The following is a 13,792-nucleotide window of genomic DNA, read 5'->3' as shown; positions in this document are numbered from 1 at the left end:
GATCATTCGCTTGCTAGTTACCTTTGGCCTGGTTTTTCACTTTTGCCTACCATTCTAACTGTAAAATAGGCTAATCCTCTTTGTCCCCCTTCCCTCTCAGCAAAGACCACAAAAAGACCATTGTTTCTCTATCCGCTAAGATACTATTAAGTAAGTAAGACACTAAGCTTGGTGGTGAGGATGCTAGAGCCAAGAATTATGACATGTATCCTGACCTCAAGAAGCTTATAGTCTAGTAGGGGAATCAAAATATATGTACAGATGATTGAAGTACACAAAGCAGAGCATAGTAATGGCTTAGGAAAAGGACAAGTGAAGTACTGTGGAAGAGAGAAGTTGAGAGCAGACTTGGAGAGATTTCACCTCTACCTTTCCATCATCTGGGCCAGGAGTCAGAGGTCTTAAGTAAAAATTAAGTGGCTTTGTCACTTATGTGCTTTGTGTTCTTAAGCAAGTTTCTTAATCTCTTTGGGCCTCATTTTTTCATCTGTGAAATTGAGATAGTAAATACACTACATAGTTAATACTAGGATTTATTTAAATTATGTTGTGAATATTTCTAGCTGAGAGCTTGGTCTGTCGTGAGAGCTGTAGTAAAGAAATGTCTGTTCATGTGAAGTGTTTTGTAAACTATAAAACATGTGAATATAAAACTACTCTTGGGGCTTCCCTGGTGGCGCAGTGGTTGAGAGTCCACCTGCCGATGCAGGGGACACAGGTTCGTGCCCTGGTCCGGGAGGATCCCACGTGCTGTGGAGCGGCTGGGCCCGTGAGCCATGGCTGCTGAGCCTGCGCGTCCTGAGCCTGTACTCCGCAACGGGAGAGGCCACAACAGTGAGAGGCCCGCGTACCGCAAAAAAAAAAAAACAAAAAAACTACTCTTATGTACATTTTAAATGTTCTGAAGTGGCTTATTATTATTTATAGCAATTCTTTCGGTAGAGCCTAGCTTACATATTTTCTAGTGGTCTTCCTTTCTTTTGGTAGAAAAGAAAGGGCTTTTTTTTTTTTTGGCCATGCCGTAAGGCATGTGGGATCTCCATTTCCCGATCAGGGATCGAACCCGCACCCCCTGCATTGGAAGGGCAGAGTCTTAACCAGTGGACCGCCAGGGAAGTCCAGGAAAGGGCTTTTTAAATATTGTTTCCATATCTCGGAATAGCAGGATTTGGAACATCAGATTGCACCAGTACTATGTTTGTATTTGTCTCAATGTTCTGCTGATAGCTCCCTGATACCAGTTTGGAGGTGTCAAGTTCCAGACATTATATAGGTAGGACTTAAAATATGGAAAGAACAAACCATGCTTTGACCATTATGTATAAATGAAAGCATTACTTCCTTCTCTCTTTTTCCACACTCTAGGCAGGATGTAGCCAATCAAATGTGCACCAAGACCAAGGAGGAGTGTGAGAAGCACTACATGAAGCATTTCATCAATAACCCTCTATTTGCATCTACCCTGCTGAACCTGAAGCAAGCAGAGGAGGCAAAAACTGCTGACACAGCCATTCCATTTCACTGTAAGTACCTCCCTGTATCAGTAAGAGAGTTCAGTATTTAGCTTATTATAATTAATCATCTCAGTGTTAAGTCCAAGAAGCAATTTGTTATTTTTGTCCACTTGGTTGTGGTAATAATAGCAAACTTTTCGTTGTCTTTTTTTTAATTTTATTTTATTTTTAATTAATTTATTTATTTTTTTTGCGGTATGCGGGCCTCTTCCGTTGCGGAGCACAGGCTCCGGACGCGCAGGCTCAGCGGCCATGGCTCACGGGCCCAGCCGCTCTGCGGCATGTGGGATCCTCCCAGACCGGGGCATGAACCCATATCCCCTGCGTTGGCAGGCGGACTCTCAACCACTGCGCCACCAGGGAAGCCCATCGTTTTCTTTTTTTTAAATCTTATGTGACTTAGGGACTCATGGGTCTTCTAACAAAACGTAACCAAACCCATGATGAATTATAAATGGACATCTTTGCTGAATGACTCCCAGAGCACGAGTAATGAAATATGAATGTTTTTCTTTGCCCGCCTCTTTCCTCATACTCTCTGGAAACAGTTTCATAGGTGACTAACTCAAAACCTGATGATACCTCCTATTTGGATAGCCCTTTGGATGTTAGCACTTTGTTCTCAAATGCCTTAGACCATTTCTTCCTCATGGCAACCCAGTGAGACAGGCAGAGCAAGTGCTTTTGTTTTGCACACAAGGAAACTGAGATTCAGAAAGGTTAAATAATTTGTACAAGGTCATGGGACTAGTGGATGTTACAGTAGAGCCTGCACTCAATTCTGGCTTACTCCAAATCCAGTGGGGTTTTTTCCCTGTCAGTTGGATGGGATTTGTAAATTGAGATTGGTCCTAAGGGGTAAGGGAGCTGAAGCAGACAGGGTAAATACTTAAATTCTGTAATACTGAAGAAAAGATCCTTGATTTTCTTTCATATTAGGAAAGCAAAAATAAGAGGGAATTTCTGTATTTACTTAGAGGATTCCCTAAGTCTTAGTTTCCTTTTCAAGAAATCAATTTGTTTCCATTAATACTTTATCTTTCTTTACTTTTTCTTTATAAAAATCTCCTGCATTTTATTTATCCTCTCAGACGCTGTCTTTTTCCAAACAAAAATATTTCAGAGTCTAAATTAGGACTTGCTTTGTGTCACTTTTTTATGCTAGTATCTTATTAAGTAACTAAGAAAAACTAAATTCTTTCAGCTACAGATGACCCTCCCCGACCTACCTTTGACTCCTTGCTTTCTCGGGACATGGCGGGATACATGCCAGCTCGAGCAGATTTCATTGAGGTAAGAGAAACTTGTTTTTGTTTAGGATGAGGCTATCTCTCTTACCTATAGGTTCCATACCACTAAAAAGAGATTTTCATAGCACTGTAACTTGTGGAGCCACATTTTCTCCATTTGAGTGCCTTTTTCTCATTTGTAAATATTTCTTTTAGAAAGGTAAAAGTTCTTCAGAGCAAAAACTTATTTCTTTTAAATTATTTTATTTTATTTATTTTTATTTTTGGCTGCATTGGGTCTTCGTTGCTGCGCGCGGGCTTTCTCTAGTTGGGGGGAGCGGGGGCTACTCTTCGTTGCGGTGCGCGGGCTTCTCATTGCAGTGGCTTCTCCTGTTGCAGAGCACGGGCTCTAGGTGCCTGGGCTTCAGTAGTTGTGGCACGCGGGCTCAGTAGTTGTGGTGCATGGGCTTAGTTGCTCCGCAGCATGTGGGATCTTCCCAGACCAGGGCTCGAACCCGTGTCCCTTGCATTGGCAGACAGATTCTTAATCACTGCGCCACCAGGGAAGCCCCAAAAACCTATTTCTTAAGTTTCACTCCACATCTAGGGGGTTTCGAGGTTGTACTATATCGGGGGTTGGCAAACTTTCTATTAAGGTCCAGATAGTAAATATTTTAGATTTTGTAGACCATAAATTCTCCGTTGGAACTAAACTTTGCCATTATTATGCAAAAGCAGCATAGATAATAGTAAACAAATGAGCAGGCCTGTGCTCCAGTAAAACTATTTACAGAAATAGGCAGTGGGCTGAATTTGGTCTATAGGCTGTAGTTTGCTGACCTCTATACTATAGTCACAAGTTTATAAAGAACGATGAATGTGTATAAAAACTACATGTTCTTCATTCAGCCCTGGAGTTAAAAGCCATGTGAATGTAGTCACAAGTCTCTTGATTTATCACCTAATCCGCAATTATAGTACTCTTGGAGGTAATTAAAGTTTAGCAAACTACAGACAATTTTGCTAGCCACACCCAGGTCAGCATTTTGTTCATGGCAGCTGCAATTGTAGAGCTACCTCAGAGACACTACCCCTACAGATTGTAGTCATTGAATAGAACATGAACAAATCTACCCACTGAGCTAGGTAAGCAATATTATGGGATAAATAGAGCCCTAGATGGTGGTAAAAAGGTAGATGAATTAATGCAGGCAATTTTCTTACCTAAATATTGGTTAGGCCAAAAAGTTCGTTTGGGTTTTTCCATAACATCTTACAGAAAAACCCAAACGAACTTTTTGGCCAACCCAATACTCGAAGGGCTAGTAGGAGTTAAGTTTTCTTGAGTTAGATTTCATGAACAGACTACTTTTAGTTTTTAGAACAATATGTTTGGCTTTATTCCTGGACTCATAACTTTCTCATTTTTTGCTGTCACTGCTGCCTGAAAGCCTCTCAGTTTTCTCCCATGACTTATTTACTTATGGCAGTTGTCCTGGCCTTGTACTCCATTCAGTACTTTTTAGCAAGTGTTTGTTTATGTATTTGCTTCTAAAGCATGGCTCCTGTAAAGGCATTACTCAAAGCTGATGGATTTTAGATGGGAATTTTTTTTCCCCAAACAGGAGTTTGACAATTATGCAGAGTGGGACTTGAGAGACATTGATTTTGTTGAAGATGACTCGGACATTTTACACGGTAACATTTTATTACAGCCAGTGTTTTTATTGATTGCAAACTGTGATGACACTGTATTGGGTGCTAGAAATATAAGAATGAATAAAACATGTCTCCTGCCCCTTATGGGACCCAAATTACAGTGGTTAAGTTGCTGAACTTACCCTGTTGCTGGGATTTGACCATAATGAGAAAGATCATTTGTGATGGTGGTGAGAATGTTGATCACATAAGGGTAGTTGGGAATATCCCATCCCTTGGACTGTGTAAGCTTTCTTTTGGCTGAGATGAGCCTACACTGAGGTAATTGGTTAAATGGCCCTCACTGCCTCCTTAAAAGAAAGGGAATCAGGGTGAAGACCTTGGGACTTCAATAACAACTGCTGATACTAGATGTTCACTATAATTTGTTATGCAAAATTTCCCATAGCAGGGGAAAAGAATGGAAGTTCAAGAGTTTTTAGACCAAGATTGGAAATCTCTTGTTTCTCAGAACTGTTGAATTTTTAGCACTTCTGAATTCTCATCTAAGATTAACCCTCTAAGGATTTATGTCAACTCTTTTGTTGTAACGTAAATGGCTAATGCCAACAGGGCTTTCAAAAGTGGATGGTTAGACTTTCAGTGAATGTCTTTTTCCTTCTTTCCATTTTCAGTGAACTACCTATTTAAAATAATCCCCAATCTTCTGTTTCATTTCAGCCCAGAATTGAGGGTGATGCAGTAGGTGAATAATGCTCCTTTGGATTCTGTATTTCCTAAACAACATCTTCATTGCTTTTCTTAAATGTATATCCCAGGTAGGAAAGGCAAGTTAGAATCCTTGTTGCATTTTAAATCAAGTTTTCATGTTGCATTAACTGGTCCTCTGTCACTTGAAGGGGAGTTTTATTCTTCTCTCCGCAGAAGAGCTGACTAGATATTTGTTACATCAGATCTGGGACCAAGAAAGAGTCCTCATAAAAATTTTACCTTTAGAGTTTTTTCTCTACATATTTCTTGAGCAGTTTTTTTCTTTGCAAAATTTCATTTCTCTTCTCCCACACAACTTTAAGGAAAGTCAAAGTGACGTAGATTGAACTAAAAGAGGAAAGCTTTAAAGCAAACTGCTTTAGCATTCACTAGAGCCATTGTGTTTGTTCAGTCTTCCATGTCAATCTCTGCTTTTCAACCCTGATAATGCACGTTATTGTCTATTCTCACCTCGTGTGTCATTCTCTTGAAGGCAGTGTGCAGGTTGCCATTCAGTATTCCTCATCATACACACCAGCTTTAATCAAAATGGTATTGTTTCCTGGCTTATATCTTTCTTATCCAGAATACAAAAAAGCAGTTTCATAAATATCATTCTTTTAGATAGTATTCAAAAGTACTGAACTTTTGAAAGTCAAAATCTCTTATGTCAGTCATGGCTCAACTATGTAAGGGACTTGCTGAATCACTTCTCCAGGCCCTAATCCAAGGTCTTCATTCTTAAGCCTCAACATTATTAAGAAAACTGTAGTAATGGTTGGTATTTAATTTCACTCTTCATCCTTTGTGGAAGCATGATTTGCAATTTCTGCTGGTACACTTATGGTCCCTTCTGTAATTAAGTGAGGGCAAAAGGGAAAAAAATCAAAAAGAAGCAATTGATTAGCAAGTTTTATTTCAGTTAGCATTTCAAACCTATAACATACTTTAGTTATTTGTGTTCTTTCTACAGTTTCTACAGCCTTTTAAGTTATTTGATTCTAATTCATTTGAACTAAGAATCAGTTATTGATTGTTATACATAAGCAGTTTTTGTTTTTTTGTTTTTTTAATTAATTAATTTATTTATTATTTTTGGCTATGTTGGGTCTTCGTTTCTGTGCGAGGGCTTTCTCTAGCTGCGGCGAGCGGGGGCCACTCTTCATCGTGGTGCGCGGGCCTCTCACTATCGCGGCCTCCCTTATTGCGGAGCACAGGCTCCAGACGCGCAGGCTCAGTAGTTGTGGCTCACAGGCCTGGTTGCTCTGCGGCATGTGGGATTCTCCCAGACCAGGGCTCAAACCCGCATCCCCTGAACTGGCAGGCAGACTCTCAACCACTGTGCCACCAGGGAAGCCCCATAAGTAGTTTTAACAGCGCTTATATAATAATAATCCCTGCCTCTCCTTTCCCTCCCTGTCTAGTAGTGAACTGTAAGATGTTTAGATGGGTGCTTTTTAAAAGGTGATAGCGTCATAAAGAGGTTTGGCAGGACTGGAGATCAAAGGGAAGACTTGCTGGTGCCACAAAGGGGTGCTTTGTTTATGGTTCTAAGTTCTCATATTAGCTCCTTTGGCAGTATGACCCACTGTCCAGTTGGGCACATATTGTTCCAGCAGTTTCTCCTGGAACTCTCAGTGAAGGGGACTAGGAGCCCAAGGAAACTAGGAGGGAATGAGAAGGAGCTTTCTATGCACACCTAGAACAGAAAGAGGGGCACATATTTTGTGCACATCAGGACAGTGATTCAACCTCAGGCTTGCTTCTGAGTCACTGTGATCTTGGGCAAGTCCTTGGAAATTTGCATGCTGTTTCTTTGTGTCCCTGGCCAGCAAAGAACAGATGATGCTGATTAGTCAGGGTGAATGTCTCCAATGAAACGTGGTACATAATTCAGATTGGTGTTATTGCCATTCCATTATGCCATTATACTCCTAATATTACTGAGCATTAATAACATTCCTTTTACGTTTCCTCACAACTACTAGAAGGAAGTAAACTGTTTGGCTGGGCTTTGTATCCCATCCCCTAGAAAGACTACATCTAGAAAATTGGGTGATGCCAGGAAGCTCTTTTCCTCACCCAAGACTTTTGCTGTGATTCACGGAATTTGTCTAATAAAGGGGGTTTAAATGGTCCATTATAGAGGCCTGGGACACAATGGAGGGACATGTAATTACATTCCACCATACCAGAAGTCTTTCAGAATGAGCCCCCAAAAGATATTGCATGTGAAGTAGTGTCTAAGGAAGAAAATAAGGAGGTTCTGAGATCCCTAAATGACACCTCCTCGTATTTTATTGAAATAAACAGAAATTATTGGTCCAGAGAGAGAGATGCAAAAGACATAACTCGGCGCTCCCTGTGGCATGTTGTGTGATGTCAGTGCAGACACACAGCATAGTTTCCTTTTCCTTAGGGGACATCGCTCTCCATCTGCTTTCATTTGGGGAAATCTCTCCTAAATTTATGGACTCTTCTTTCTCAGAGTTTCACAGGTGCTAAGCCCTGCGTGCAGCATCTTCTAATCATCGCTGGCCCATAACCCAGGCAAGCAAGAGGCATCAAGAGCTCCTTCCTCTGCACTGGGCCTGTGTTTTCAGCACTTCTCAGGGTTGCACATTAGAGCAGTTTACTCTCCTTCTATTTGGAAAGCCAATTTCAGTAAAATTTCTTGGCCAGATGTGGATACTCCCCCACTTTTTCCCCCCAAATTTTCTTTCTTTGGTCCGTATTGTCAGCCTTTAGAGCCTTTAACAATTAGTCAGTCAGAGGTCCAGCCTGGTCACTGTGCCTATTACCTACCTATTGGCGGTGCCCTTCCCTTGATGGTGATTTGGCTGCTTCATGTTTAGGACTTTTTAGACATGAATGCTATTAATAATAATAGCTAATACGTATAGCACTTACTGTTTGCCAGGTACCATTTAAGTCCTTGACACACATGAACTCATTTAATCCTCACAAAACTCTCTGGGTTAGGTTTTATTACTCTTACCCCCATTTTATAGATGGGAGAATTGAGGAGTAGAAATCTCAAGTAACTTGCCTGAGGTCAAGAGGTGACCTGCAAGTGGCAGGGCCATCTTGAGTCTGTGCTCTTAATACTGTGCTGTACTTAATGTCTCTACAACCTTGAACCTTTTTTTTTTTCTTTTTAGATTTCACATTTTTTATCTTCTATAGCTTAACCACATTTCTGAGAGGTGGACATCGATATTTTCCCATTCTACTTTCAGAGAAATGCACAAAGGAGTGAAGTGACTTGGCTAAGGCTTCCTAGTTGCTGACTTCAACCATTAGGTCACTTGGTTGGCTTTCCTTCATAGCGCTGCTTGCGTACATCTCGGCCAAAATCTCTGGGGGGAAATGACTTTTAAACAGCTTTGCTTCTGGGGAATACCTGAGTCACAGGTTTGTGCTTGTGCGCTTGCAGTAGGGCTTTTGATTGGCTTCCCTGTAGTTAAGGCCTCTGAGTAGGTTTTCTTGCCAAGCAAGCAGTAGGTGCCTTCTGTCAGGAAAGCAGAAACATGTTGCCAGCTATTTTGAACAATGTTAGAAATACACTGCAGTGGGAAGGAGCTGCCTCTGACTTCTGCCCACTTCTTGAAATATTTTAAGGCCAGCCGTTTGGAAACTTTGTTATCAGTCCCCAGTGTGGTCACAGGGAGACTAGTCATCCCCCGAAACTGAGATTTCAGAGGCCTGGCATCGGTGGAGAGGTTATGGGTGCTTTGGGTTGGTTTGTTTCTAAGGAGCTCTCGGTCTTTGCCTGCTTTACTAGACCCTCCACTCACTTTAAGTAGAATATGAACCTGTGATTCTCATTCTTTCAGCGTCTCCCTCTCATTTCTGTTCTGCCTGCTGTGCTGTGGTCCTCCCTGGGTTATTCGTGCAGTTAAGATCTTATAATCAGTTGCTGCTATCGGAGTGTGCTTCATAAAGACAAGGGAGAGCTTCAACTATGAATTTTTCTCTGGGAGAATTCCAGTTCTCCCATTTGTTTCTCTGTGTTCCCTTCCTTCCCTTTGTTCTCCAGGGCCAGTTGTACAAGTTTAAACTACTGAAATGATCAAGCACCAGAACCATTTATCAGCAGGATTTATTTATAGAGTTTTTCTGTAACACAGTCTCTTCAGTTTTTTTTCTGTTTAATTAAGTCATTCCCACACAAATCTCAAGAAACAACATGATAAGTTAGTGTCTTAGAAAAATTACCGAAATCTTTTGTCAAAATTAGCACTAACTTCCACTGGATCTTCAGGTAGTTTCTTTCATGTTGAACTCATCTTATTATTGAGTAGATAAACGAGATAAGGCACCTAAAGATCCTGGAACATGATAAATACTCAGTGGATGTTAACTATTTACTTAGCTATTTTATTTGCTTCTCTTTCTGCCTTGAACTGTTGACGTCCTAATTTCTCTTTCTCATAAGAAGTAAAGGTAGAGTCCACTATAAAACTCATACTTGGTTGTACTGCATGTCAGAGACAGTTCCTCTTCTCCCCATGCCTCCTTCCTCTCCCACCACATAGTTATGTAAAGCGCATCTCCACCAGCACAGCGTTCTAGAGCCTATCATTCCCCAGCATTTATTAGGAAACACTGGCAGGGTATGGGGCATTCTGTGGTACCTATGCTTCTGTATGGAACACATGTAAATCAAGAAAGAGTTCATTTATAGAAAGAGTTCTGCAACCTGAAAAAATGTTTGAAAACCATTGCCTTAAATCTTGGACCTGATATTATTGAATTATTTTTAGTTTGTGGGCAGTTATGAGGAAAAATGAAGCAATGTTGTTTAAATTTTTGAACTTGTTAGAAATGAACAAAAGATCCATGATAGTTAATACTTTTTTTTTAATACTTAAAGTTTAAAAAGTATTGCGGTCATTCATCTCTTCAGGTCATCCAGCTAGAATTTATGTTATTTTTATCTCAGACCCAAGGGAGAATGGCCTGGATAAAGTATTCCTGGTCATTTCCCAGTGATTGAAGTTATATACAGATGTAGTGCATCTGCTCATAGCTCAGCATGCTAGATTTTGGTATTTCTTTCTTCTAATCTGAAACTCTGACAGATGTAATTTCTAGTCCATGTGTTACTAAAGTTCAGACTCCTTGTTGAACTGTTTTATGAAAGCTAATAATATACATAGCAAAGCATGGTCAAAAGAGATGTTCAGGAAAAAGCAGAAATTGTTATCTATAGCGTAATCCCATATAAACATATACTTAGGAAAAAAGAACTTTACTGTAATTTACTGATACAGAAATTCACTATCCTAGGGTATTTTTGTTTCCAAGAGACAGATTTCCTAGACCAATGCGTGTGGAATAGTTAGCAGTATGAGGTTGAAAGTTTAGGACAGCTTGGGCAAAAGATTTCTTCTTGTCTTGGCTTTATTTATATGTAAGGGTTTGTTTGTTTGTTTGTTTATAGCTCTGAAGATGGCTGTAGTAGATATCTATCATTCCAGGTTAAAGGAGAGACAAAGGCGAAAAAAGTAAGTCTAGAAAACCATCCTGCCTTCTTTTGGCTTTGGACTATTGACCACATATAGCCCGTAAGAGCAAGTTCCACTTGTGGCTCATCTTAGGACCTTGAGGAATACACTTAACCTCCTTGGATCTCAATTTTTCCATCTGTTAAAAGGAGATAATAATACCTCTCCTTTTCTTGCTTTTTAACCTCCTCCTTCCTTACCCTTTCTTGATGTTTTGGTGACCAATGAATAATATGGACACGGTGTTTTAAGGAAAAAAGGAACAAGAAAAATTCAAGATATTATTAAGTTGTTACACTTAATAATGCTCTATTCTAACTGCTCAGTTTTTATGAGAAGTCTTTTATATACAAGGATTTCAAAGAAATTATGAACAAGTTTCAGTCACTCTTGGTTATTCCTTCTCTTTGCAACAGAACAAAAAACATACATTGAGGCTGAGAAATTATGGATCCCAAACCCCTATTGGATTACAGAGACTTTAACAGTTCAGAGAAGGGTATGCGGAGGATGTGTATGTATGTGTAGGCATGTTACCATGGTGTTAATAACTAGAGATACAGTGGCATCACAACAAGAAAAAGGAATGGGACTTGGGAGGCACTCTGGAGGGACCAAGACATGATCTGAAGTAGAGCTTACTCTCTGCGTGTCTGGAGTTAGCTTCCAAGAAGCGCTGAAGAAGATTACCCAGCTGTTCTTGTGAGAAGCTTCATTGCTAGTCATGAATACCTCCGGTATAAACCAGAGGTTCCAGACACGTAACTCTGCATGGTTTACCTAAATTCTGTTTCTCTTAAAACGTGGAATTAGAACTAGACAGTGCTGTAGAACTCAGTAGTTGAGGTCGCTATTAGATCTTCTGTTTTATGATGACCTTCCATTAAACATGCACAAGATTTATTTCAAATAGCTTCAAGGCATTCTGTGAATGTACAGTTGTAAATGTTGAGTGTGTGATCACAGATTTCCCTTAAACGGCTGTTCTCAATTATCATTTCCCTAAGCTGAATAGATGATTTTTATGATATGGACACAGATTCCCTTCTGTTTCATCTAAGTTACAGACGTGTTTTTCACTATTTGAGTGCTTATTGATCTGTTCATTCATCCAGCAGATAGTTATTGAGAATCTGCAGTGCCCAAGGAGAGGAAAAATATATGATGCTTGAGAGCCTAAAATTGTGCTAGAGACTTACTGACCTGCAGAACTTTGTGGGGAATGACTTCTCTGGACCTCAAGATTCCCCCTTGCAGTGTTTAGGATGTCTAATGAAAGCTGTGTGTGGAAAACATTGTTAAATGTGAAACTGATTATCATATATATGTTTTTCATTCTAGAATTATAAGAGACCATGGATTAATCAACCTTAGAAAGTTTCAGTGTAAGTATTAGTTTTCCTTACTTTAAAATTTCTCCCAATATTATTGAATAGTTTTAAACAAATCATTTATGATAGTAGTTCTCAATCAAAGTTGCATATTAGCATCAGCTAGGAATCTTTAAAAAATTCTGATCCCTGGGGCTTCCCTGGTGGCGCAGTGGTTGAGAGTCTGCCTGCCGATGCAGGGGACACAGGTTAGTGCCCCAGTCCGGGAAGATCCCACATGCCGCGGAGCGGCTGGGCCCGTGGGCCCGTGAGCCATGGCCACTGAGCCTGCGCGTCCGGAGCCTGTGCTCCGCAGCGGGAGAGGCCACAGCAGTGAGAGTACCGCGTACCGCAAAAAAAAAAAAATTCTGATGCCTGACAGTCACCTCAGACTAATTAAGTCAGAATCTCTGGAGGTAGAACTACAGCATCTGTATTTTTTAAAAGTCTTCAGGGCAATTCTGTTGCATCGTAAGAGTTACAAGCCATTAATATATGGTCAATAACACTAGCATGAGAATTCTTTTTTTTTAAATTAGTATAGTAATTAAAGCATGAATATTAATGGATCATTTTCTGGAACTGGATAGGGTTGTGTTTTGGAATTATATGTTAAACATAAAATAACTTTGACCATCAGGTTGTGAAAATATTTTTATGGAAAAAAATTAACAGAAAATGATAGCTTTATTTTGCATGGTCGGGGCAAACAAACCAGAAAAGACATTAGCATTGTATGATGATGAAATAAACCTATGATTTTTAAATGATTGCTAACTTTGACCTTACTTTTAAATATTTGGCGATAACCTATGCTGGGCGGAAAGAGTCTCTGTACTTTTTCTTCTTCTACACTGTAGAGTTTGTTCAGGACATAAGAATGATGATATCATAATAATTGCAATATTTATATATGTTTATAATAGTTATATGTCACAAGACTTTTTTTTGTAAAAGTGCCTAATGATTGTGCTTCACATGCTAAATTGATAGAATCTTATAGGGTTTGACGGTCTGTGCCAGGAGGGTTCAGGTCAGCCAGTCTTGGGTTAAGTATCATTTAATAGAGTCATGGTCATAAGTAGGTTACATTATATGTCCTTTACTTTTTCACTTTCCATTACACACATTATGGTGTTTTGATGATGTCACTTCTAATAGTTACATAATATGTTGTATAGATACATAAATATATAATGAAGTGCTTAACCTGTCTTTTATTATTAGATCTTTAGCTTATTTTCAGTGTTTTTCTAATCATTATAAATAAAGCTAAGGTAAACTTGTTTGTGAATAGAGCTTTGTCTGTATTTAGAATTGTTTTTTTAAGATAGATTCCCAGAAGTGGAATTAAATAGGTCGAAGAATATGATTATTAAAAATGCTTAACACATGCTGCCAGATTGTTTCCTAAAAGATGGTTTTATCAATTTATATTCCTTCTAGCAGTATGCAGTATTGCCTATTTAACCTCGTCCTCATCGAGAGCTGTGGGTTTGCAAAAATAACCCAAGGTCAGATCTCCCTTGCCCTTTCTGTAGACAATAATTGGTCACGTTCTGATAGCCACAGTAGTGGGTTCCTTTGTCTGAATTCCTGGGCTTTCCACGATAGGTCAGTTGATTTTAACCATTACATAGTAGACCTTGACTCTTGTATAAATTCTGTTCTCAGCTGGTGGACAGAGGTCAGTTTAGCCTCTTTATTCTTTTAACTGTATTTCTTACATACAGAGCTGAGAGGAAGCTCTGTTGCTTCCA

The 13,792-nt window shown here is 39.7% G+C and overlaps 1 protein-coding gene across 4 annotated transcripts in view; it reads left to right on the top strand.

Moving 5' to 3' along the window:
- TADA2A (transcriptional adaptor 2A) overlaps positions 1-13,792 on the top strand; it is a 47,595-nt gene that overhangs the window by 22,228 nt on the left and 11,575 nt on the right. For all 4 annotated transcript variants that reach the window (XM_030881887.2, XM_030881884.2, XM_060290826.2 and 1 more), the window contains 5 exons: positions 1,366-1,523; positions 2,719-2,807; positions 4,369-4,441; positions 10,599-10,662; positions 12,004-12,047. In XM_030881887.2, the coding sequence (XP_030737747.1) occupies positions 1,366-1,523; positions 2,719-2,807; positions 4,369-4,441; positions 10,599-10,662; positions 12,004-12,047 (428 nt within the window). The remainder of the gene's footprint in view (positions 1-1,365; positions 1,524-2,718; positions 2,808-4,368; positions 4,442-10,598; positions 10,663-12,003; positions 12,048-13,792) is intronic.

This window comes from Globicephala melas, chromosome 20, assembly GCF_963455315.2.
Source record: "Globicephala melas chromosome 20, mGloMel1.2, whole genome shotgun sequence".
Taxonomy (NCBI): Eukaryota; Metazoa; Chordata; class Mammalia; order Artiodactyla; family Delphinidae; genus Globicephala; species Globicephala melas.
This window is presented reverse-complemented; position numbering and strand designations above follow the sequence as displayed.